The sequence below is a fragment of the Salmo salar genome, chromosome ssa01 (genome assembly GCF_905237065.1).
Source record: "Salmo salar chromosome ssa01, Ssal_v3.1, whole genome shotgun sequence".
NCBI classification, from domain to species: Eukaryota; Metazoa; Chordata; class Actinopteri; order Salmoniformes; family Salmonidae; genus Salmo; species Salmo salar.
Window position 1 is genome coordinate 101,590,989 of NC_059442.1, and position 27,695 is coordinate 101,618,683.

The 27,695-nt window shown below is 39.5% G+C and overlaps 1 protein-coding gene across 8 annotated transcripts in view; it reads right to left on the bottom strand.

The window, feature by feature from the left end:
* LOC106611148 (neurexin-1a) overlaps window positions 1-27,160 on the bottom strand; it is a 778,513-nt gene extending 751,353 nt beyond the window's left edge. For all 8 annotated transcript variants that reach the window (XM_045724959.1, XM_045724909.1, XM_045724917.1 and 5 more), the window contains exons 1-2: window positions 27,046-27,160; window positions 24,071-25,512 (exon numbers count right to left, since the gene is read on the bottom strand). In XM_045724959.1, coding sequence (XP_045580915.1) covers window positions 24,071-24,785 — 715 coding nt within the window. In that variant the 5' untranslated portion in view covers window positions 24,786-25,512; window positions 27,046-27,160. The remainder of the gene's footprint in view (window positions 1-24,070; window positions 25,513-27,045) is intronic.
* Window positions 27,161-27,695: the final 535 nt, after the last annotated feature.

Sequence of the window (27,695 nt, forward strand, 5' to 3'; positions counted from 1 at the left end):
TTATAGAGACCCAACCTGATGTATATAAACCATCTTAAAATTATACACTTTGGTTTAGATACAAGCATCATAAAACCTCACAAAATAAATGAATTTGACTTGGTAAAAATCAGTTTTTTGGACATAACTTGCTTACCTCTTTTTCCGTGCAGTTTCTTCTTTCAGAGACTACAGGGAATGATGACTTCTTCCTAAATATTTGCTCAAATACATTTTGTTTTTGGTTTCCTAGAAATAAAGGGTGTCCAAACTTACCCCACTCTTCCCTACAAATGTGTGTTTTCTAAATACAAACCAATTGTGGAGACAATGTTTTTTTCTGTACTGTTAACATACAAGGAAGAGATCTCCAGTGTACTCTTGTTAGAAGCATAAAGTACAGCAGAAGGCAGACTTCACTGTTAGTCAGTATATTCCGTTAACCTGGAATTCAAACTGATCCATTCTACAGCTGTAGCATCGAGAGCATCCTGACTGGTAGCATAACTGCCTGGTATTGCAACTGCTCGGCCTCCGACCTCAAGGCACTACAGAGGAAGGCCCTAAAAATGTTCAAAGACTCCAGCCATCCCAGTCATAGACTGTTCTGCCAAGTCTAGGTATACAATGGGGCTACCCCTGGAGGCTGCGGCTCAATCCCCCGTTCCGCCACACACTTTCTCTCCTGTATCCCTCTCCTTTATATCCCCATCTCATATTCTGATCTATATCTGTCAATACAGAACTTTTAAATATCCTAAAAGGTTTATTTACAGTGAAACAATGGTGTAACGCAGCTTATCAGTTCAGAATCCAGGATAAAATTCCTTTGCCCTCAGTCATAGTTCTACCTATAAATAAAAGTGATTTAAAGCCTCATTCTGTAATAAATGGCGAGAACATTCTGCCCGAAAAAAAACCCCATTATCATATTACGGCTTAACTTGGATTGGATTCTTTGATGATAGCTAGCAGCGTAATGAATGATAATAGTCTCTGTGTGGCCAAGAAACATTTGTCCAGACAGTCTATCCCTCCTTTTTACTCTCCTTTTCAGCCCCAACTGGCTAATAAAATAGATTGAATCCATCTATGCAAGAGGTTTGGATGAAAACCAAGTCTAAATTTAAATCAGTACATTTAGATGTATTTTTCAGTTCACAGTGCACATTGAGAACCCCCATTTGCCAACAGGTCTCTTCAGCTTACAGTATCATCTCTCTATAGCTAACAGTATCATCTCTCTATAGCTAACAGTGTCATCTCTCTATAGCTAACAGTATCATCTCTCTATAGCTAGCAGTATCATCTCTCTATAGCTAACAGTATCATCTCTCTATAGCTAACAGTATCATCTCACTATAGCTAACACTATCATCTATCTATAGCTAACAGTATAATCTCTCTATAGCTAACAGTATGATCTCTCTATAGATAACAGGATCATCTGTCTATAGCTAACAGTCTCATATCTCTATTAGAGGTTGACCGATTATGATTTTTCAACACCGATACCGATTATTGGAGAATCCAAAAAAGCCGATACTGATTAATTGGACGATTTTTATATATACACTGCTCAAAAAAAGAAAGGGAACACTTAAACAACACAATGTAACTCCAAGTCAATCACACTTCTGTGAAATCAAACTGTCCACTTAGGAAGCAACACTGATTGAAAATAAATTTCACATGCTGTTGTGCAAATGGAATAGACAACAGGTGGAAATTATAGGCAATTAGCAAGACACCCCCAATAAAGGAGTGGTTCTGCAGGTGGGGACCACAGACCACTTCTCAGTTCCTATGCTTCCTGGCTGATGTTTTGGTCACTTTTGAATGCTGGCAGTGCTTTCACTCTAGTGGTAGCATGAGACGGAGTCTACAACCCACACAAGTGGCTCAGGTAGTGCAGCTCATCCAGGATGGCACATCAATGCGAGCTGTGGCAAGAAGGTTTGCTGTGTCTGTCAGCGTAGTGTCCAGAGCATGGAGGCGCTACCAGGAGACAGGCCAGTATATCAAGAGACGTGGAGGAGGCCGTAGGAGGGCAACAACCCAGCAGCAGGACCGCTACCTCCGCCTTTGTGCAAGGAGGAGCAGGAGAAGCACTGCCAGAGCCCTGTAAAATGACCTCCAGCAGGCATTTCTTTGGGGGGCCGCACAGCCCTCCATGTGCTCGCCAGAGGTAGCCTGACTGACATTAGGTACCGAGATGAGATCCTCAGACCCCTTGTGAGACCATATGCTGGTGCGGTTGGCCCTGGGTTCCTCCTAATGCAAGACAATGCTAGACCTCATGTGGCTGGAGTGTGTCAGCAGTTCCTGCAAGAGGAAGGCATTGATGCTATGGACTGGCCCGCCCGTTCCCCAGACCTGAATCAAATTGAGCACATCTGGGACATCATGCCTCGCTCCATCCACCAATGCCACGTTGCACCACAGACTGTCCAGGAGTTGGCAGATGCTTTAGTCCAGGTCTGGGAGGAGGTCCCTTAGGAGACCATCCGCCACCTCATCAGGAGCATGCCCAGGCTTTGTAGGGAGGTCATACAGGCACGTGGAGGCCACACACACTACTGAGCCTCATTGACTTATTTTAAGGACATTACATCAAAGTTGGCTCAGCCTGTAGTGTGGTTTTCCACTTTAATTTTGAGTGTGACTCCAAATTCAGACCTCCATGGGTTGATCAATTGGATTTCCATTGATTATTTTGGTGTGATGTTGTTGTCAGCACATTCTACTATGTAAAGAAAAAAGTATTTAATAAGATTATTTATTTCATTCAGATCTAGGATGTGTTGTTTAAGTGTTCCCTTTATTTTTTTGAGCAGTATATATTTGTAATAATGACAATTACAACAATACTGAAGGAACAATGAACACTTTTATTTTACCTTAATATAATACATAAATAAAATCAATTTAGTCTCAAATAAATAATGAAACATGTTCAATTTGGTTTAAATATGCAAAAACACAGTGTTGGAGAAGAAAGTAAAAGTGCAATATGTGCCATGTAAAAAAGCTAACGTTTAAGTTCCTTAATCAGAGCATGAGAACTTATGAAAGCTGTTGGTTCCTTTTTACATGAGTCTTCAATATTCCCAGTTAAGAAGTTTTAGGTTGTAGTTATTATAGGACTTAACTTTTTAGTGACAGGGGGCAGTATTCGGAAATTTGGATGAATGACGTGCCCAAAATAAACTGCCTACTACTCGGGCTTAGAACGTAGGATATGCATATTATTAGTAGATTTGGATAGAAAACAGTCTGAGGTTTCTAAAACTGTTTGAATGATGTCTGTGAGTATAACAGAACTCATATAGCAGGCAAAAACCTGAGAAATAATCCAACGAGGAAGTGGTTTGTAGTATTTCAAAACTGGGCCTATTCAGTATACAGTGACTTAGGGTTCATTTTGCACTTCCTAAGGCTTCCACTAGATGTCAACAGTCTTTAGAAAGTTGTTTGAGGCTTCTATGGTGAACAGAGAGCGAACAAAGAAAGTTGGCCTCAATTGCGCGCCTTCACGTGAGAGGTAGCTGTGTTCAATTACATTTTTGAAGACATTTGAATCGTCCGGTTGGAATATTATTGAACTTCTATGTTAAAAAGGCCCTAAAGATTGATGCTATACATCATTTGACATGTTTCTACGAACATAAATATAACTCATTTTGACTTTTCTTTGTGAAATTTTCGGCGCGCTTCCTACATTTGGAGTAGCTTACTGAACGCGCTAACAAAGAGGACATAAATGATGGACTTTATCGAACAAAACAACATTTATTGAGGACCTGGGATTCCTAGGAGTGCATTCTGATGAAGATCATCAAAGGTAAGTGAATATTTATAATGCTATTTATGATTTTAGATGACTCCAAAATGGCGGGTATCTGTATTGCATGCTGTTGTTTTCTGAGCGCAGTACTCAGATTATTGCAAAGTGTGCTTTCACCGTAAAGCTTTTTTTAAATCTGTCACAGCGGTTGCATTAAGGAGATGTTTATCTATAATTCTTTGAATAACAGTTTAATATTTTATCAACGTTTATGATGAGTATTTCTATAAATTGATGTGCTCGTTCACCGGAAGTTTTCGGAGGAAAAGCATTTCTGAACATTAACGGGCCAATGTAAAATGGGGTTTTTGGATATAAATATGAACTTTATCGAGCAAAACATACATGTATTGTGTAACATGAAGTCCTATGAGTGCCATCTGATGAAGATCATCAAAGGTTAGTGCTTAATTTTAGCTGTATTTCTGTTTTTTGTGACGCCTGTCCTTGCTTGGAAAATGGCTGTGTGGCTTTAATTTTTTAGGCACTGTCCTAACATAGTCTAATATTTTGCTTTGCCGTAAAGCCTTTTTGAAATCGGACAATGTGGTTCGATTAAGGAGAAGTGTATCTTTAAAATGGTGTAAAATAGTAGTGTGTTTGAGAAATTTCAATTATGAGATTTTTGCTGTTTTGAATTTGACCACCCTGCTATTTAAGTGTCTGTGTCCCGCAGGTGGGACGGTAGCGTCCCACATAGCCCAGAGAGGCTACAGGACTATTTCTCTTTGTACCATTTGTATTTTATATACCTTTGACTATTGGATGTTTTTATAGGCACTTTAGTATTGCCAGCCTAATCTCGGGAGTTGATAGGCTTGAAGTCATAAACAGCGCTGTGCTTCAAGCATTGCTAAGAGCTGCTGGCAAACGCAGTAAAGTGCTCTTTGAATGAATGCTTACGAGCCTGCTGCTGCCAACCACCGTTCAGTCAGACTGCTCTGTCAAATATCAAATCATATACTGTAAATAATTATAACATAATAAACACACAGAAATACGAGCCTTTGGTCATTAACATGGTCATATCCGGAAACTATCATTTCAAAAACAAAATGTTTATTCTTTCAGTGAAATACGGAACCGTTCCGTATTTTATCGTACGGGTGGCAACCCTAAGTCTAAATATTGCTGTTACATTCCACAACCTTCAATGGTACGTCATACTTATCTAAATTCTGGCAAATTAATTACGGTCTTTGTTAGGAAGAAATGGTCTTCACACAGTTCGCAATGAGCCAGGCGGCCCAAACTGCTGCATATACCCTGACTCTGCTTGCACTGAACGCAAGAGAAGTGACACAATTTCCCAAGTTAATATTGCCTGCTAACATGAATTTCTTTTAACTACATATGCAGGTTTAAAAAAGATATACTTGTGTATCAATTTTAAGAAAAGCATTGATGTTTATTGTTAGGTACATTTATGCAACGATTGTGCTTTTTCCACAAATGCGCTTTTGTTCAATCATCACTCGTTTGGCTAAGTTGAAATAGGCTGTGATTCGATGATAAATTAACAGGCACCGCATTGATTATATGCAACGCAGAACAAGCTAGTTAACCTAGTAATATCATCAACCATGTGTAGTTAACTAGTGATTATGTGAAGACTGATTGGTTTTTTATAAGATAAGTTTAATGCTAGCTAGCAACTTACCTTGGCTCCTTGCAGACACAAGGTCCTTTTGAAGCTGCACTTGTGTAACAGGTGGTCAGGCTGCCACATAGTCTCCTTGTGGATTGCAATGTAATCGGCCATGATCGGCATCCAAAAAGGCCGATTGTTATTACCGATTGTTATGAAAACTTGAAATTGGCCCTAATTGTTCAGACATGCCGATTAATCGCTCGACCTCTAATCTCTATAGCTAACAGTATCATCTCTTATAGCTAACATTATCATCTCCCTATAGCTAACTGTATCATCTCTATTTAGCTCAAAGTATCATCTCTATTTAGCTAACAATATCATCTATGTTTAGCTAACAATATAATTTCTCTATAGCTAACAGTATCATATATGTTTAGCTAACAGTATCAACTCTGTTTATGTAACAGTATTATATCTCTATAGCTAATAGTATGATCTCTATTTAGCTAACAGTATCATCTCTCTATAGCTAATAATTTAGCTAATAGTACCATCTATGTTTAGCTAATAATATAATTTGTCTATAGCTAACAGTTTAATTTATGTTTAGCTAAAAGTAAAATCTCTGTTTAGCAAACAGTGCCATTTCAAAAGGCAGGATGTCAAAAGTCAGTCAACAACACCTTTGCAATACAATTCTAATGCATCACTAAATCACTAAACATTTCCCACCTCATCTTCCAAAAAGGCATCTCTAAACCAACAAGAAGCGTAATAATAACCCGAGCTAGGCTGCTGTACATCACCTAATACCACGATGTACCATTAGGCTGACATTGTCTCTGTTACATTACATGATACAGATTGCGGGGAAGCAGGGGTATGTGTATACACAGTATCTCTAGTTCCTTATAACGCAATCCACTACAATAATACATGCATATCAGGAGAAGGTTTCCCTTGAAAAAGAGGTCTGTTTAAATAAAAGCTATATAAACATATGACAGTGTGATGTATGGAGTATAAAAGGAAATTACAGTTACTCACCGAGCATTTTCGCACATATAGCTTTAAATGTCAAGTTAGCATATATAGTACCAGTCAAAAGTTTGGACACCCCTACTGATTTTACATTGTAGAATAATAGTGAAGACATCGAAACTATGAAATAACAGATATGGAATCATGTTGTGACCAAAAAAGTGTTAAACAAATAAAACTATATTTTATGTTTGAGATTCTTCAAAGTAGCCACCATTTTCCTTAATTACAGCTTTGCACACTCTTGGCATTCTCTCAGCCAGCTTCATGAGGTAGTCACCCGGAATACATTTCAATTAACAGATGTGCATTGTTAAAAGTTAATTTGTGGAATTTCTGTCCTTAATGCATTTGAGCCAATTAGTTGTGTTGTGATAAGGTATGGGTGGTATACAGAAGATAGTGCCATTTGGTAAAAGACCAAGTCCGTATTATGCCAAGAACAGCTCAAATAAGCAAAGAGAAAGGACACACCATCATTACTTTAAGACAGGAAGGTCAGTCAATGCAGAACAATTCAAGAACTTTGAAAGTTTTCTCATGTGCTGTCGCAAAAACCATCAAGCTCAATGATGAAACTGGCTGTCATGAGGACAGCCACAAGAAAGGAAGACCCAGAGTTACCTCTGCTGCAGACACTACATCAGAGTTACCAGCCTCAGAAATTGCAGCCCAAATAAATGCTCCAGAGTTCAAGTAACAGACACATTTCAACATCAACTGTTCAGAGGAGACTGCGTGAATCAGGCCTCCGTGGTCGATTTTCTGCAAAGAAACCACTACTAAAGGACACCAATGAGAAAAAGACACTTTCTTGGGACAAGAAACACGAGCAATGGACAATTGACCGGTGGAAATCTGTCCTTTGATCTGATGAATCCAAATTTGAGATTTTTGTTTCCAACCGCCAAGTCTTTATGAGACGCAGGGTAGGTGAACAGATGATCACGGCATGTGTGGTTCCTACCGTGAAGCATGGAGGAGGAGGTGTGATGGTGTTTTGGTGGTGACATTGTCTGTGATTTATTTAGAATTCAAGGCACACTTAACCAACATGTTTACAGTGCCTAGCAAAAGTATTCACCCCCTTGGAGTTTTTCCTATTTTTAACTTGTTATGGATAGGGGGCAGTATTTTCACGGCCGGATAAAAAACGTACCCGATTTAATCTGGTTATTACTCCTGCCCAGAGACTAGAATATGCATATAATTAGTAGCTTTGAATAGAAAACACTCCAAAGTTTCTAAAACTGTTTGAATGGTGTCTGTGAGTATAACAGAACTCAAATGGCAGGCCAAAACCTGAGAAGATTCTGTACAGGAAGTACCCTGTCTGACCATTTCTTGGCCTTCTTTGTCATCTCTATCCAAAACAAAGGATCTCTGCTGTAACGTGACAATTTCTAAGGCTCCCATAGGCTCTCAGAAGGCGCCAGAACGTTGAATGATGACTTTGCAGCCCATGGCTGAAAAAAAGTAGCGCATTTGGTAAGTGGTCGATCTGAGAACAATGAGACGGGTGCGCGCGTGCACGTGAAGAGTCCATTTTACTTTTTCAGTCTTTGAACGAAAACAACTACTTCCGGTCGGTATATTATCGCTATTTTACGAGAAAAATCGCATAAAAATTGATTTTAAACAGCTTTTGACATGCTTCGAAGTACGGTAATGGAATATTTTGAATTTTTTTTGTCACGATACGTGTCCGCGCGTCACCCTTCGTTACCCTTCGGATAGTGTCTTGAACGCACAAACAAAACGCCGCTATTTGGATATAACTATGGATTATTTGGAACCAAACCAACATTTGTTGTTGAAGTAGAAATCCTGGGAGTGCATTCTGACAAAGAACAGCAAAGGTAATAACATTTTTCTTATAGTAAATCTGACTTTGGTGAGGGCTAAACTTGGTGGGTGTCTAAATAGCTAGCCCTGTGATGCCGGGCTATCTACTTAGAATATTGCAAAATGTGCTTTCACCGAAAAGCTATTTTAAAATCGGACATAGCGAGTGCATAGAGGAGTTCTGTATCTATAATTCTTAAAATAATTGTTATGTTTTTTTTGTGAACGTTTATTGTGAGTTATTTAGTAAATTCACCGGAAGTTTGCTAGTTCTGAACGTCACATGCTAATGTAAAAAGCTGGTTTTTGATATAAATATGAACTTGATTGAAGAAAACATGCATGTATTGTATAACATAATGTCCTAGGCGTGTCATCTGATGAAGATCATCAAAGGTTAGTGCTGCATTTAGCTGTGGTTTGGGTTTATGTGACATTATATGCTAGCTTGAAAAATGGGTGTCTGATTATTTCTGGCTGGGTACTCTGCTGACATAATCTAATGTTTTGCTTTCGTTGTAAAGCCTTTTTGAAATCGGACAGTGTGGTTAGATAAAGGAGAGTCTTGTCTTTAAAATGGTGTAAAATAGTCATATGTTTGAAAAACTGAAGTTTTCGGATTTTCGAGGAGTTTGTATTTCGCGCCACTCCCAATCATTGGATATTGGAGTGGTGTTCCGCTAGCGGAACATCTAGATGTAAGAGGTTAAAACCTGTAATTTAAATTGATTTAATTTGGATTTTATGTAATGGACATACACGAAATAGTCCAAATTTGTGAAGTGGAATGAAAAAAATAACATGTTTAAAATTATTCTTATTTTATTCAAAACGGAAATGTGGTGTGTACATATGCATTCACCCCCTATGCTATGAAGCCCCTAAATAAGATCTGGTGCAACCAATTACCTTCAGAAGTCACATAATTTGTTAAATAAAGTCCACCTGTGTGCAATCTAAGTGTCACATGATCTCAGTATATATACACCTGTTCCGAAAGGCAACACCACTAAGCAAGGTGCACGACCAAGCAAGCGGCACTATGAAGACCAAGGAGCTCTCCAACAGGTCAGGGACAAAGTTGTGGAGAAGTACAGATCAGGATTGGGTTATAAAAAAATATCTGAAACTTTGAACATCCCACGGAGTATTATTAAATCCATTATTAAAAAATGGAAAGAATATGGCACCACAAAAAACCTGCCAAGAGAGGGCCGCCCACCAAAACTCACAGACCAGGCAAGGAGGTCATTAATCAGCGAGGCAACAAAGAGACCAAAGATAACCCTGAAGAAGCTGCAAAGCTCCTCAGCGGAGATTGGAGTATCTGTCCATAGGACCACTTTAAGCCGTGTTCACTCCACAGAGCTGGGCTTTAAGCAAGAGTGGTCAGAAAAAAATAAGCAAACATGTTTGGTGTTCGCCAAAAGGCATGTGGGAAACTCCCCAAACATATGGAAGAAGGTACTCTGGTCAGATGAGACAAAAATGTAGCTTTTTGGCCATCAAGGAAAACACTATGTCTTGTGCAAACCCAACACCTCTCATCACCGCGAGAACACCATCCACACAGTGAAGCATGGTGTTGGAATGATGGATGTCGCTAAATACAGGGAAATTCTTGAGGGAAACCTGTTTCAGTCTTCCAGAGAATTGAGACTGGGACGGCGGTTCACCTTCCAGCAGGACAATGACCCTAGGCATACTGCTAAAGCAACACTTGAGTGGTTTAAGGGGAAACATTTACATGTCTTGGAATGGCCTAGTCAAAGCCCAGACCTCAATCCAATTGAGAATCTGTGGTATAACTTAAAGATTGCTGTACACAAGCAGAACCCATACAACTTGAAGGAGCTGGAGCAGTTTTACTTTGAAGAATCGGCAAAACTCCCAGTGGCTAGACGTGCCAAGCTTATAGAGACATACCCCAAGAGACTTGCAGCTGTAATTGCTGCAAAAGGTGGCTCTACAAAGTATTGACTTGGAGGGAGGGTGAATAGTTACACAGGCTCAGGTTTTCTGTTTGTTTTGTCTTATTTCTTGTTTGTTTCACAAGAAAAAATATTTTGCATCTTCAAAGTGGTAGGCATGTTGTGTAAATCAAATGATACAAACCCCTCAAAAATCCATTTTAATTCCAGGTTGTAAGGCAACAAAATAGGAAAAATGCCAAGGGGGGTGAATAGCAAGCGACTGTACCACAGCAATCTGCAGCGAAATGCCATCTCATATGGTTTGCGCTTAGTGGGACAATAATTTGTTTTTCAACAGGACAATGACCTAACACTTCCGGGCTGTGTAAGTGCTATTTGACGAAGAAGGAGAGTGATGGAATGCTGCATCAGATGACCTGGGCTCCACAATCATCCGACCTCAACCCAATTGAGATGGTTTGTTATGAGTTGGACCGCAGAGAGAAGGAAAAGCAGCCAACAAGTTCTCAGCATATTTTGGAACTCCTTCAAGACTTTTGGAAAAGCATTCCAGGTGAGGCTGGTTTAGAGAATACCAAGTGTGCAAAGCTGTCATAAAGGCAAAGGGTGGCTACTTTGAAGAATCTAACATTTTAAATATATTTTGATTTGTTTAACACTTTTTTGCTTACTACACGATTCCATATGTGTTATTTCATAGTTTTGATGTCTTCACTATTATTCTGCGATGTAGTTATGTCTAAACTGTTGACTGGTACTGTACATTTCCCGCCACCATAATTATCTTGACAGGTGTTTTGCTCTTTGACATCTTGTTTACCACATACACCTTTGTTAATTACAGTATTTTTATAGCGTTATTCATTTTGACAATTTGTTGAAAGCCAACTACTTTTCTGCCAAAGTCACATGGACTAAATATAGTTCCAGACAGCTTCTTTGAGATGTCACTCCCCCCTCCCCTTCCAACTTATTTTTACTATTCCCTCTCTCCTCTCCTCCCTTTTTTCTTTCTCCTATCCCTTGTGCTTCTCCTCTCCTCTATTCCCTCTCATTGCCTTCTCTCCTCACTACTGTCTCCAACTCCTCTCTTCACTGTAGGGAAGTACATCACCACACCTAGGTTGGACAGAATTGGGTTACCACATTCGCCGCCATGATGCTCAAAACATAAAATCCAAACCACAGCATTCTATCAGAATGAATCACTTCAGAGAAAATACTTCATTGTGGCGCAACATGTTGGAGGCCTCCGTTGGAGCTAGGGGGCAGTATTGAGAATTTTGAAAAAAATATGTGCCCATTTTTAACTGCCTCCTACACCAACTCAGAAGCTAGAATATGCATATTATTGTTCAGGTTTGGATAGAAAACACTCTGAATTTTCTAAAACTGTTTGAATGGTGTCTGTAAGTATAACAGAACTCATATGGCAGTCAAAACCCTGAGACAAATTCTGACAGGAAGTGGATACCTGATGTGTTGAAGTACCTTTAAGCCTATGCCATTGAAACACACAGGGGCTTATTAATTGTTGAGCACTTCCTATGGCTTCCACTAGATGTCACCAGTCTTTAGAAAGTGTTTTGAGTCTTATACTGTGAGAACTGAATGAACAAGAGCCTTGGAACGGTGGTGTCCGATTAGACTCTGGCGCGCGAGTTCATGTTGGGTACTCTCGTTCCAAAACGTTTTAAAAGAGAATGCAAACGTCCGCCTTGAATATTATTCATGTTCTGGTTAAAAAAGGCACTAATGATTTATGCTATACAACGTTTGACATGTTTGAACGAACTTAAATATTTTTTTTCCCCTCCTTCATGACGAGAAGTCCGGCTGGCATAGATCATGTGCTAACAACACGGAGCTTTTTGGACATAAATTATGAGCTTTTTTGAACAAAACTACATTCGTTATGGACCTGGGATTCCTGGAAGTGACATCTGATGAAGAGAATCAAAGGTAATGGATTATTTACATAGTATTTTCGATTTTAGATCTCTCCAACATGGCGGTTAGTCTGTATCGCAAAGCGTATTTTTCTGGGCGCAGTGCTCAGATTATTGCAAAGTGTGATTTCCCAGTAAGGTTATTTTTAAATCTGGCAATCCGGTTGCATTCAAGAGATGTAAATCTATAATTCTTTGAATGACAATATAATACTTTACCAATGTTTTCTAATAGTAATTATTTAATTTGTTGTGCTGCTTGACTGGCGGTTATTGGAGGGAAACGATTTCCTCAACATCAACGCCATAGTAAAACGCTGTTTTTGGATATAAATATGAACTTGATAGAACAAAAAATGCATGCATTGTCTAACATAATGTCCTAGGAGTGTCATCTGATGGAGATTGTCAAAGGTTAGTGCATCATTTTAGCTGGTTTTCTGCTTTTGGTGACGCCTGTCTTTGAATTGACAAAACATTACACACAGCTATTGTCAATGTACTCTCCTAACATAATCTAACTTTATGCTTTTGCCGTAAAGCCTTTTTGAAATCGGACAACATGGTTAGATTAAGGAGATGTTTATCTTTCAAAGGGTGTAAGATAGTTGTATGTTTGAGAAATTTGAATTATGACATTTAATTGTTTTCAAATTTGGCGCTCTTGATATTTCACCTGTTGTTGATTGGGTGTACCAGGGGTGGGACGCTTGCGTCCCACATAGCCCATAGAGGTTAAAACAGGTTGCATTATGTTAACATGACATGGCAGATTATCAGTATTTCTCCTATGAAATGTCAATGGTTTGTGCACGATTGCAAAAAGTCACGAAATCTGTGAATTTTTTTCAGCCAGTCAGAGTAGTATTGGCTTGTGCTATCCTTGAAATGTCAATACAATGAAGTATCTGCCTATAGTATACAATGAAGTATCACATACCATCACCACCATCACCACTGATTCCATATGTTATTTTGTAGTTTTGATGTCTTCACTATTATTGTACAATGTAGAAAATAGTAAAAATAAAGAAATACCCTTGAATGAGTAGGTGTGTCCAAACTTTTGACAGGTACTGTATGTCAGACAAACCTATCAAATGTTATTTAACCTTTAATTAGCCAGGGAGACATTTGGAAGTCATTTGTAAAAGGAAATACCACTATATCAGATAAGACCACATCAAACATCCATTGATCTTCTTATGGTGATGTTCTTACCAGATCTCCTCTGCTACTCAACTGTCATGTCTAGTTGCCTCTGCTACTGTAGCACTGGAAGGCCAGTCTGTACTATAGGTCGACCGATTAATCGGAATGGCCGATTAATTAGGGCTGATTTCAAGTTTTCATAACAATCGGTAATCGGTATTTGTGGCCACCGATTTGCCGATTTGGTTTTTTTTGTTTGTTTTTTCTAACTAGGCAAGTCAGTTAAGGATGGCCTAGGAATGGTGGGTTAACTGCCTTGTTCAGGGGCAGAACGAGACATTTTTACCTTGTCAGCTTGGGGATTCAATCTTGCAACCTTACGGTTAACTAGTCCAACGCTCTAACCACCTGCTTTACATTGCACTCCACGAGGAGCCTGCCTGTTACGCGAATGCAGTAAGAAGCCAGGGTAAGTTGCTAGCTAGCATTAAACTTATCTTATCAAAAACAATCAATCAATCAATCATAATCACAAGTTAACTACACAAGGTTGATGATATTACTAGTTTATCTAGCCTGTCGTGCGTTGCATATAATCGATGCGGTGCACATTCGCGAAAAAGAACTGTCGTTGCTCCAACTTGAACCTAACCATAAACATCAATGTCTTTCTTAAAATCAATACACAAGTATATATTTTTAAACCTGCATATTTAGATAATATTGCCTGCTAACATGAATTTCTTTTAACCTCTATGGGCTAGGTGGGACGCTAGTGTGCCACCCGTGGTGCACTCCATCAACAGCAGGTGCATTTCAAGAGCGGCAAATTTGAATCCGAATAAATGTCAAAATTCAAATTTTTCAAACATACAACTATTTTACACCCTTTGAAAGATAAACATCTCCTTAATCTAACCACGTTTTACGATTTCAAAAAGGTTTTACGGCGAAAGCATAAATTTAGAGTATGTTAGGACAGTACATTTACAAGAGTTGTGTGTAATGTTTTGTCAATTCAAAGACAGGGTCACCAAAACCATAAAACCAGCTAAAATGATGCACTAACCTTTTACAATCTCCATCAGATGACACTCCTAGGACATTATGTTAGACAATGCATGCATTTTTAGTTCTATCAAGTTCATATTTATATCCAAAAACAGCGTTTTACTATGGCATTGATGTTGAGGAAATCGTTTCCCTCCAATAACCGGCAGTCAAGTCAGCGTCACAAATTAAATAATTAAAATTAGAAAACATTGGTAAAATATTATATTGTCATTTAAAGAATTATAGATTTACATCTCTTGAACGCAATCAACTTGCCAGATTTAAAAATAACCTTACTGGGAAATCACACTTTGCAATAATCTGAGCACTGCGCCCAGAAAAATACGGCGTTGCGATACAGACTAGACGTCATGTTGGGGAGATCTAAAATCGAAAATACTATGTAAATAATCCATTACCTTTGATTCTCTTCATCAGATGTCACTTCCAGGTATCACAGGTCCATAACGAATGTAGTTTTGTTCAAAAAAGCTCATCATTTATGTCCAAAAATCTCCGTCTTGTTAGCACATGATCTAAGCCAGCCGGACTTCTCGTCATGAACGAGGGGAAAAAATATATTTCCGTTCGTTCAAACATGTCAAACGTTGTATAGCATAAATCATTAGGGCCTTTTTAACCAGAACATGAATAATATTCAAGGTGGACGAATGCATACTCTTTTATAACGTATTGGAACGAGGGTACCCAACATGAACTCGCGCGCCAGGTGTCTAATGGGACATCATCGTTCCATGGCTCTTGTTCGGTCAGATCTCCCTCCAGAAGACTCAAAACACTTTGTAAAGGCTGGTGACATCTAGTGGAAGCAATAGGAAGTGCCAAAATATTCCTCAGCCCCTGTGTTTTTCAATGGGATAGGTTTAAAGGTAATACAACACATCAGGTATCCACTTCCTGTCAGAAAATGTCTCAGGGTTTTGCCTGCCAAATGAGTTCTGTTATACTCACAGACACCATTCAAACAGTTTTAGAAAATGTAGGGTGTTTTCTATCCATATGTAATAAGTATATGCATATTCTAGTTACTGGGTAGGAGTGGTAACCAGATTAAATCGGGTATGTTTTTTTATCCAGCCGTGTCAATACTGCCCCCTAGCCCTAACAGGTTAACTAGGGAAAATGTGTCACCTCTGCAACAGAGTCAGGGTATATACAGCAGTTTGGGCCGCCTGGCTCGTTGCGAACTGTGAATACTATTTCTTCCTAACAAAGACAGCCAACTATGCCAAACGGGGGATGATTTAACAAAAGCGCATTTGCGAAAAAAGCACAATCGTTGCACGACTGTACCTAACCATAAACATCAATGACCTTCTTAAAATTAATACACAGGAGTATATATTTTTAAACCTGCATATTTAGCTAAAAGAAATCCAGGTTAGCAGGCAATATTAACCAGGTGAAATTGTGTCACTTTTCTTCCGTTCATTGCACGCAGAGTCAGGGTATATGCAACAGTTTGGGCCGCCTGGCTCGTTGCGAACTAATTTGCCAGAATTTTACGTAATTATGACACAACATTGAAGGTTGTGCAATGTTACAGGAATATTTAGACTTATGGATGCCACCCGTTAGATAAAATACGGAACTGTTCCATTTTTCACTGAAAGAATAAACGTGATAGTTTCCGGATTCGACCATATTAATGACCTAAGGCTCGTGTTTCTGTGTGTGCGTGCTAATAGCGTTTCGGATGTGCGCTAATAGCGTTTCAAACGTCACTCGCTCTGAGACTTGGGAGTGTTTGTTCCCCTTGCTCTGCATGGGTAACGATGCTTCGAGGGTGGCTGTTGTCGATGTGTTCCTGGTTTGAGCCCAGCTAGGAGCGAGGAGAGGGACGGAAGCTATACTGTTACACTGGCAATACTAAAGTGCCTATAAGAACATCCAATAGTCAAAGGTATATGAAATACAAATCGTATAGAGAGAAATAGTCCTATAATTCCTATAATAACTACAACCTAAAACTTCTTACCTGGGAATATTGAAGACTCATTTTAAAAGGAACCACCAGCTTTCATATGTTCTCATGTTCTGAGCAAGGAACTTAAACGTTAGCTTTCTTACATGGCACATAATGCACTTTTACTTTCTTTTCCAACACTTTGTTTTTGCATTATGTAAACCAAATTGAACATGTTTCATTATTTATTTGAGGCTAAATTGATTTTATTGATGTATTATATTAAGTTAAAATAAGTGTTAATTCAGTATTGTTGTAATTGTCATTATTACAAATAAAATAAAATAAAAATCGGCTGATTAATCGGTATCGGCTTCTTGGGCCCCCAATAATCGGTATCGGCGGTGAAAAATCATAATCGGTCGACCTCTAGTCTGTACCATACCTAATGAAATGTCTGAGAACATCAACAAAGTTGCAGTGGATGGTTTGTTGATAGTTTTCTCTTTTGAGCATTTGTAGACCATTTGTAAGGGGACTCACCAAATAATGTGCAACCAAATGTAGACAGCAAGACAGCTGAGTCTGTCTGGGACACTGTCATATGGGGACGTTCCCTCAGTCTTAGTCATAAAGATGGTTGACTTTCTTTAGTGGAGTTCATCAGGATTGGAAATAAGGCCCGCCAAGGTAAATGGCTAGCATATCTCTGCCACAGGTTAATCATATGATTTGTGTGTGAGTCTGTGTGTGTGCGGTGTGTGTGTGTGTGTGTGTGTGTGTGTGTGTGTGTGTGTGTGTGTGTGTGTGTGTGTGTGTGTGTATGCGTGGTGTGCAGTTATTTTTGTGTGTGTGTGTGTGCATGTACGTTTTTGGTGTGTGTGTGGTGCTATGGTTTCCTGGCATCCTGCATGTCAGATCTTGGGCAAATAATAATCCTGGCGAGGGGATATGAATCATGAGAATACAGAATACAGCGAGAACACAGTGAATATCAGTGAGAACACAGTAATAATACAGTGAGAATGCAGTGAGAATCAGTAAGAACACAGTGAGAATGGATCACTGCTGCCTCTCTCCCTGCTCTACATAAGAACATAGAGCCAAACAAAGTGGTGTAATGTGTTCACACTCAAAAATATGACACCTAAAGCTTCCTTCATTATTCAATGTTGTAATGTTTTTACTGCATCAGGGATAATGTATACAGACGTTTTGGCTTTACAGCCTTCTTCTTTGTGTAGGTACAACTTTATTTCATTCAAAACAGCATTTGCAAAGAACTACAGATGAGCTGCAGGTGGTTCTAATCAGGGTTGCCATTCATCTGCCAATCAGGGATGTGGCTTTTCTGGTCTACCTGTATACAAATTAGCGACAAAGAGATACAGAATTCCAGTATAGGCTATGGGAGCGGTCACGAAGGACAACCCAGGTGTTCGCTCACCTAAATACATCACATCAATTCATGAGATAGCCCACCACAAAGGACATCAGGCAAAGCCACTCATAAAAATGTGCGGCCAACTCATAAACGACATGCAAATTCTGATATGGACAGTGCTCTTGTATAACAGTCTAAACGTGGCTTAAAACTTCTTAAGGCTAGGGGGCAGTATTCGGACGTTTGGATGAATGAGGTGCCCAAAGTAAACTGCCTCTTACTCAGGCCCAGAAGCTGGGATATGCAAAAAATAGTAGTATTGGATATAAAACACTAAAGTTTTCAAAACTGTTAAAATAATGTCTGTGAGTATAACAGAACTGATATAGCAGGCAAAAACCTGAGGAGAATCCATCGGAATATTTTTTGTTGTTGAGGTGACACCATTTAAAATGCCTGTCTATGGGAAAATCAAAGAAATACCTCCCAGATTGCAGTTCCTAGGGCTTCCAGTAGATGCCAACAGTCTTTAGAAAGAGATTCAGGCTTGTTTTTTGAAAAATGAGATGGAATTTGTAGTTTTTCTAGGAGGCTCCCATTTTGGCTGTAGTATTGTGTAGCGTGTGGATGAGAGCACGCACTTCGTTATTTATCTCCGGTAATGAACATACTATTCTCCGTCTTAAATGTTATTGTTTATTTACATATTAGGGTACCTGAGGATTGATTAGAATTGTTGTTTTACTTGTTTGGACGAAGTTTATTGGTAACTTTTGGGATTCATTTGTATGCATTTTGAACGAGGGAAACCGGTGGATTACTGAGTGAAGCGCGCCAACTAAACTGACTTTTTTGGGATATAAAGAAGGACTTTATCGAACAAAGGGACCATTTGTTATGTTGCTGGGACCCTTGGGATTGCAAACAGAGGAAGATCTTCAAAGGTAAGTGATTTATTTTATCGCTATTTCTGACTTTCGTGACGCCTCTGCTTGTTTGGAAAATGTTTGTAATGCCTTTGTACGCGGGGGCGCTGTCCTCAGATAATCGCATGGTATGTTTTCGCCATAAAGCCTTTTTGAAATCTGACACAGCGGCTGGATTAACAAGAAGTTAAGCTATTAAACGATGTAAGACACTTGTATTTTCATGAATGTTTAATATTACGAATTTGTATTTTGAATTTTGCGCTCTGCAATTTCACCGGATGTTGGCCAGGTGGGACGCTAGCCCAAAGAGGAAGGAGGTGAAATCGAATTCTTCGTTTAAACCATGCGGATATACAGAACTGAAGGTATATATCCTCATGGCTTCTCTATGGAGTAATTGTTGTCATAGTCATAGGGCCACCAGCCATCCAAATGTCATGATGGACCATGAGAGGTATGAAACCAAGGAAATAGAACGTATCATTCATCATCTGTCACCTTGAGACTATTGCCCCATTTATATAGGTATTGAACGCTGGTCACCTCATATTGTATTCATATACTGTTGTTAACTTACTGTCTATGTCTCTACTGTATTCTCCACATAGCTCATCCTAATATACCTACTACTGTACATACCATTTTCTTTTCCAGATTCTTTACTGTCTATACACACCATGTATTTATATTCTGGATTCTGACACATTCTATACTGTCTATACACACCATGTATTTATATTCTGGATTCTGACACATTCTATACTGTCTATACACACCATGTATTTATATTCTGGATTCTGACACATTCTATACTGTCTATACACACCATGTATTTATATTCTGGAATCTGACACATTCTATTCTGTCTATACACACCATGTATTTATATTCTGGATTCTGACACATTCTATAAACACCATGTATTCATATTCTGGATTATGACACATGCTCAATCTAATATACCTACATTGGATTGTTATTTTTTTATATTTTGCTTATGTGTGTATTTTCATTGTATTTGTGAGACATTCAACTGCCCTGTTGGAGCTGGAAATACAATATATTCTACTGCCCTGTTGGAGCTGGAAAAACAAGATATTCTACTGCCCTGCTGGAGCTGGTAACATAAGACATTCTACTGCGCTGTTGGCGCTAGTAACATAAGACATTCTACTGCCCTGTTGGAGCTAGTAACACAAGATATTCTACTGCCCTGTTGGAGCTAGTAACACAAGACATTCTACTGCCCTGTTGGAGCTAGTAACACAAGACATTCTACTGCCCTGTTGGAGCTGGTAACATAAGATTCTACTGCTTTGTTGGAGCTGGTAACACAAGACATTCTACTGCCCTGTTGGAGCTGGTAACATAAGACATTCTACTGCACTGTTGGAGCTAGTAACATAAGACATTCTACTGCCCTGTTGGAGCTAGTAACACAAGACATTCTACTGCCCTGTTGGAGCTGGTAACATAAGACATTCTACTGCCCTGTTGGAGCTAGTAACATAAGACATTCTACTGCCCTGTTGAAGTTGGAAATACAAGATATTCCACTGCCCTGCAGGAGCTGGTAACATAAGACATTCTACTGCCCTGTTGGAGCAAGTTACACAAGACATTCTACTGCCCTGTTGGAGCTGGAAACATAAGACATTCTACTGCCCTGTTGGAGCTAGTAACACAAGACATTCTACTGCCCTGTTGGAGCTAGTAACATAAGACATTCTACTGCCCTGTTGGAGCTGGTAACATAAGACATTCTACTGCCCTGTTGGAGCTGGTAACATAAGACATTCTACTGCCCTGTTGGAGCTGGTAACATAAGACATTCTACTGCCCTGTTGGAGCTGGTAACATAAGACATTCTACTGCCCTGTTGGAGCTAGTAACACAAGACATTCTACTGCCCTGTTGGAGCTAGTAACACAAGACATTCTACTGCCCTGTTGGAGCTGGTAACATAAGACATTCTACTGCCCTGTTGGAGCTAGTAACATACGTATTTCACTGCACCTGCTACAACACCTGCAAATCTGTTTACACGACCAATGAACTTTAATTAGATTATTGTAATATATATATATATGAAACTGTCTACTGTAGGCTACATCACCATCATGGGTGTATCAGTATAAACCATCCCCCAAAACCAATGGAGGAGTGTTCCTAAGTAGCACCTGAGAGCGGGTTCCTATTTGGGTTCCCAACTTGTGACTGCTATTCCAGACATATTCTAATGAGATCATGTTGGTTAAGCTGGAGCTAAATGCACTAGACAATGAAATGTACTAAATTGTCTATATCAAATTGGGTGCATAAACTGCCCCCACACCCCAAACCAAGGGAGCCCATGAGAGATGGTTCCTATTTGAGTTTCCACCCTGTAAGAGACTGCTCTCATCTGGGGTGATTTTCCTCTCAGGCTGCACTCCTTCACTCCTCCAGGAGTCAGTTTTATATTTCAGTTCAAGCACCCAGAATAAGTACCACCAATTGAACATAGTATCTGCTGTGAGAAGAATTTTTGAGGTGTGGCCTTAAAAATGTGTGACAATTTCAAGCAGCGCTACTTCTGATATTTAAGGCTCACAATTGATTATGGCAGCGATTTTGCCAGCGGAGGCGCACAGTAGTCTAATCAGTAGCCTATAACCAATGTTTTATTAAAATCTAACGAACAGTAAAACAGTCAACAGACATTCCTGTTTTTTCTTTATTTTGGACATAATTTTTTTCCATGCAGCTTGAATGAAAGGTGTCAGTGACTGTAGGAAGTATGTTTAGGAACATCAAGTTATTACAACAGACTGCTTATTGTTTTTACTTTATCATTTTGTAAAAAATTGGTATCTTCCACTTTCATCTGTTGGACCCAACTGTCAAACCAATTGCTGTCCTTGGATACTGAATCTGCTTGTAGCTTAGGCTATTTGCCTGCTCGTTTGTTTACCTTTCACGTGGCAAAGTCACTTATTATAACGGTTAGGCAAGGTCCAATTGTCCATGGCTCCAAGATGCAGATGTCCATGGCTCCAAGATGCAGGTGTTCATGGCTCCAAGATGCAGATGTCCATCACTCCAAGATGCAGGTGTTCATGGCCCCAAGATGCAGATGTCCATCACTCCAAGATGCAGGTGTTCATGGCTCCAAGATGCAGGTGTTCATGACTCCAAGATGCAGTGCATATTCGAAATACAAATTCAATTTGTGTAGACTAATATATCCATGTTGAAGCCAACAACAAAAAACTAGAAAGGCTAAATGTTTGTTGTAACTAGGCCTATTGTAGGGTTAATGTATACTATTTAATAAACTATCTTCAGTGAATAGGACAACCAACCTTGCCTCCTGCCATAGAGCCCTTAGGCCTACGTGTGCACATAGTGCCTTAGGCTCATGGAATTAGAGGTGCGATTTATGACATCATGCTTCTGACCGGATCCTATTTAGAACTATTGGTGTTGGTTGAAAAAACAGATTGATTGTTTTTTGTTTAATTTGATTAAAAAATAAACTTGTTAGAAAGATTCACCATCATGAAAACATATATGGCTCAAATGCAATTTTGGCTGTTATTTCTGGAGAAGTGCAACTATGATCTGTAAGATGGTTCCAAGATATTTATAAAACATTACATATGTGAGCAGTATAATGGTGAGTGGACATTACCCCTTTCTCTGTACCATGGATCTTTATCCAGCTCCTGTGAAAAGTTTGAATATGTGTAAAACCCTCCATAGTCTGTTGCCTTGTCTGTATTATACGACCATGGAGTGCAATTATGGTGCCTGGAACTGTATTTAAACATTACCTTTTTAAAACAAGTTGTTTCATTTTAATTAGAAATTGATTAGCCTATTGATTAGCCTATAGCCTACCAATTTAATCTTGCTCATTGACTATCTTTGTCATGTCCATGTACCGACTACAATTTAGATTAGGCCTAGCCCCTATATCACTGTAAATGCTATAGCATATGTTTAACAATGTATTTCCATATTAAAGCAATGCAATTAGAGTGATGTTGACTGTAAACATGTTCAACATATTAGGACATATGAGGCAGGCTATTTAACAAACTAGGCTATGATGGACTGACATTCGAATTGGAGTTGATGACAACACAATACATGACCGTAAATACACAACTTGAAGCTATCACATATTTAGCAATGGCGCATGTTCTGATTGGCCATATAGGAGCCAAGCCTTGACACACCCACAACTTGTTTATTCATCAAAACCCAGCCTTTTTGCTCCACTGCCAGCTACTACGCCCATAATTTTGGTGGTGAAAATAGCTGACACACCCCTGAACCTATAACGCTACCGCCAGCGCTAACATTTACAATTGTGTTAGAGTTGTTAAAATAAAGCCCTAAGTGTGTATCCCTATGGGCCGTGGTCATAAGTAGTGCACTATGTAGGGAATAGGGTGCCATTTGGGATGTATCTTAAAGCTAATATGGTCTATATACTTAATCAACAAAGCTAACAAAGTGTAAGAAGGAAATGACAATAGAAAAATAGAGCAGTTCCAAACAGTAAAACTATTCACATTTCCAATGTCTGCCTTCAAATCACAGGACAATCTGGTCCAGCATTGCACCAACATCTATAGGCCAAGATTCAGCCACAAAAGCAACTGAACAATGTATGAAGTCCACTTTCTTCTCTGAAATTCTAACCTTAAAATCAAGCAAAATGTCACCAAGAAAAGGTTTCTTGTATATTTCATATTTCATAAAACTACTTAATTTATAATGCTTAGATAATGCTATTGTAATCACTCATCAACAAACAGTAGATCAAGTACAGGCAGCATACTTAGCAAGGTCTGAAGTCTTGGCTACATTATATTATGCAATGCACAGTGTACTGCATATAGGTACTGCATATATTATTCATATATGTGCATTTCATGTCCTTCATCTTCTTCTGAATGCATATTACTGTTTATGACTTGAAACATTCAGAAGGCGCTAAAGTCATTGGAGATGAAGCAACTTCATAGGTCAACCATTCCCCTGGTGACCTTTTCCAGGTAGAGGCAAGACACCTTAGAGAATGAGGAACACCTGCATGCTGGGCTAATGAGCCCTTGCAGGAGCACAACCACTCATTAACAACCTTAGAAACAACTATGACGACATATGTTAAAAAAGAGTTGTATAATGATGAACGTATTTTGCACTGTGAATTATTGAATTATTAGTTAGGGCCTACAGCCGTATAGGTCTGTCGGCCTAGTATAGAGGAAGGGATGACGTGCAATTGCTGTAAACTGTAAGATTATTATTAGCCAACCTCTCTAACTGTTGGAAAACTATCAAAGATCATGTTGTGTTGTTGTTTAGATAAAGGGGAACTGTAGAGTATTGTTAGTAGGCCTAAGCCAGGCAACGGTCCAAAAGGGAATCCAGATATCTTACCGTCACTGCAGTCCTTGCCCTGGTATCCAGTCTGCGAGCAGTCGCACTTGGGTTCGTGGTTAATGACATTACAGACCCCTCCGTTTAAACACATGTTGGCCGCCGCACTGCAGAGGTCGTTAATGACCCCCGCGCTGTTTAGGAGAGCCGACTCTGTCTTGTTGACCTTTACGTCCGTTATCCATCCGGTAAAAGGCACCTGGTCCTTGACAGCAGCCAGCGTTAACCGTAAAGCCACAGAGCGTAATTCCGGCGGTATTCCCCCAAGGAACAGGTAGCTGAAGACAGTCATATCCTTTCTTTTCGACTTCACTTCGACCCATTTCACTTCTTTGTCCACCATTAGCGTCGTGTTTTTAAAGTTTCTCTTTATTGTCACCGTGTGCCACTGGCTGTCGTTCACCGTGGTGTTGGTTAGAACCATTGCAGGCTCAGCGCAGAAGATGGAGAATCGAAGACTGAGTTTACCGTTGTGTATTAGGAGTTCTAAAAAGTCACAGAATCCCTCGTCATCGAAGTACACTAACAGCCCATGGGAACTCTTGGTTTTCATGTTGAAGCTCATTTCACTCTCGCAACATGCATTCCACATTGGAAACCTGGCCCACTGGCCCTCTGCACCTGTAAACTCCATAGAGGCCCCCATGTCTACCATACAGCAGACGAGAAGGCATACCCATATTAGATGGGCTCCATGCCGCATTGCAATAACCATGATGTGGCCAAATTGTTCTTGAGGTCTAGATAAGCTACAATACCGCTAAATCAGATTTCAGGCGGGATTTTATTTTATCAAGCTAGAAGTTAGGGCTGAGTATGATGTAATACACGGACTGACCACTAAGAATTGTGAATATGAAATGACACATTGTAAACCTTAACCAATTATGTCGTTGTCATAGCCTACCAGCAAGCTACAATAGTCTGCCGGGAAAAAAATATAATCGTTGTGTATTAGTCCACTTCTCTGTCGCCCCTAAATCCGAACTCCTCAGTCTTAATTATTTTTTTAGTCGGGTCAGACGATTTCCTTTCTTTTATGATCCAGAATTTCTTCCAAAAACAGTTGATGGTGATTCAGAAATCAAATAACCATTTGTTATTCTATATCTCTTAGTTTTGTAACATGTATAAAGGCTACTTTCGGTCGATGAGAGGCAGCTAGAGCGCACCAGCCAGTTCTACTCCTGTTGAAATGCCATCGATAACCCTCCTATTCACCCAAAGAAGATGTAGCCAGCATCCGGAATCATTGCTTTTGGCTTCTCACCCTGCATCCTCCAAAACGTGTGCTGAAAAGACCCCTCCAAAACAGAATGGTTGTAATTGGCTGATTGATAAGCGTTGGGCACCAAACAAGCCAATTGTCCCCCCTCCCCCCTCCCCCCAAGGCCAGTCTCTGATCCAGAAAGCTTCGGCTTATAACATAATGAGAAGATGATCTGTAAAAAAGAAAAGAAAAATAAGAATGGACAGTTCATTGTGTTTAGTCATCTTTCCCTTTATCAACCCTAATATGTCTTCACAGGTGAGGGTAGCCTATTTTATGCCTCACAAAATGTTCCCCATCAAAAGCAGCATCATCCACAATCCGCTGGTAGTAACCAGCTCTCACAGTTTTACGTCAGAATTAGACAGAGCACTTTCCATGAACTCTGTCATTCCATAAGTGGATCGGAATTGTAAAGGTTGTGTAGAGAAGTATTTCTGCATTTCCAGAGAATCATGTATATCAATTAACTGCTAGAATCTTGTTTGTCGGTTTCCTCATTATTTCATCTACCTTTTAACTCGGACTCCAACAGAACTATGACAAGCGCATAATTGAATATTGAAATGATTTTGGAAATGTATTGGCATGTATTTGAATATGCCGAAATATACAGACAAGTGTATTTTCAAATATAAATATTTAAATACTCCATGTATTTGAACCTACGTCTGTTTAGTAATATGGGTATTTGAAATGTAATTGGAACAAGCAGGCTATCTGAAAATAGTTTCAAATAGCCTAGTATTATGAGAAATTATTTGAAAACCGATCAAATACTTCAAATATAAGTAATTGAATTCGGACACATTATTTTAAAATACTCAAATACAAAGAAAATAAGTAGGTCTATTTAAGATACAAATACTTAAATACGCATGCATTTGAACCCAGGTCTAGACGGGCCAGACAGAAAGTGGCCTTTCATTCAAACCTAAAAGAAAACCATCCAAATAAGCTACCCCGTTTGTTAGACAAGCCATAATAGACGGAGGACTGAAAATAGTTACAGAGGTTCAAACCATATCAAGCCAAATGTACCATAATAGAATTCTAGAATGCCATGAAGATCAACATGAGATTCCAACGGGTCCCATTCCACTGTCTATCTCAACACATTAGATACTTTTCTATAAATTCGCACCTTCTAAAGCAAACAAAATGAGCATGTAAACCTGTTTGTATTAAGCACTTGCCAACATCCCCACAATCTTTCTAACAATTAAATACAATCTATTGATGACACAGTTCAAAACGACTGAAGTGCATTTGGCTAAGTTTTCAACAGCTGTTCCGTTGCCCGTCTAGCAGCTCAGCATATCAGAGAGAAATTAAATCATACATCAAACTAGGTATCGTTAACCTGCATCTAGAATCCGATCATGCATGTCCAGGACCTTCCCAAATCATCACCTAAATCATATTTTTCCTTACCGAAGTATTGGATTCTAATCTCTTGTTAAGTACAGCACATTCAATATAGCAAATAGCATCACCATGCAGTGTTCTTCGACTCAAACTACCCCAACAGATCATCCACACTAAAACCCCTCAACCTCACACTATTTTAGCAAACTCTGAATCACTGCATCACTGATCATCAGAGACCGAGAAAAGAGTTGGCTTCACTCTCTTCTCTTCTATGTTCTAAAACTCAGCAACACGTTCATAACGATGGAAAATAAGTCAATGCATGGTCCTGTACCTTGGCTCTTCCCCCTATTCGATCCTCAGATAACGAAACAAAGTAAGATAAAACAGAGTAGAGGTAAAATCCTGTGATTATGGTGAGGGAGACACTGCAAACGTTGCAATCTTCCTCCCTGCAGCGCTCTGCCACAGACGGTCAGAAGGCAGAGACAGCGAGCGGGTCACGTGTCTCTCTCTGTGTAGCTGCCTGGCTGCCGTCTACTGGGGAGGGGAGGGGCCGAATGCTGCAGCCCTTTGGACAGCACCGCGCGCCGCTGCTGCCGGACGAATAGAATACATATCAACAACCGACACCAGCTGTCTCCTTGACAGACCTAGGTGATGTCACATTTCGCTATAGAACATACACGAATTGCATATTGATGAATTAGTGAAACGCACAGAGGTGGAAAAAAGATGGGGTTGGAGCAGGGAACATTTGTTTTATGTCGGCAACAAGGGTGGCAAACGAAGGAGAGAGAGGAGAGAGAGAAGCGATGCAATTCAACAACTTCTTAGTATCACGTCTGCAGCAACGGGATGTGGCGACGTTTGAGGCTGGCAGGGAGTTCTCTTGATAATGGGATTTTTCTTACCATGAACACCTTCTGTTAATTGAAGTATTTTAGGCTAAACGACATAATTGATTCCCTCGGGTTAATATAA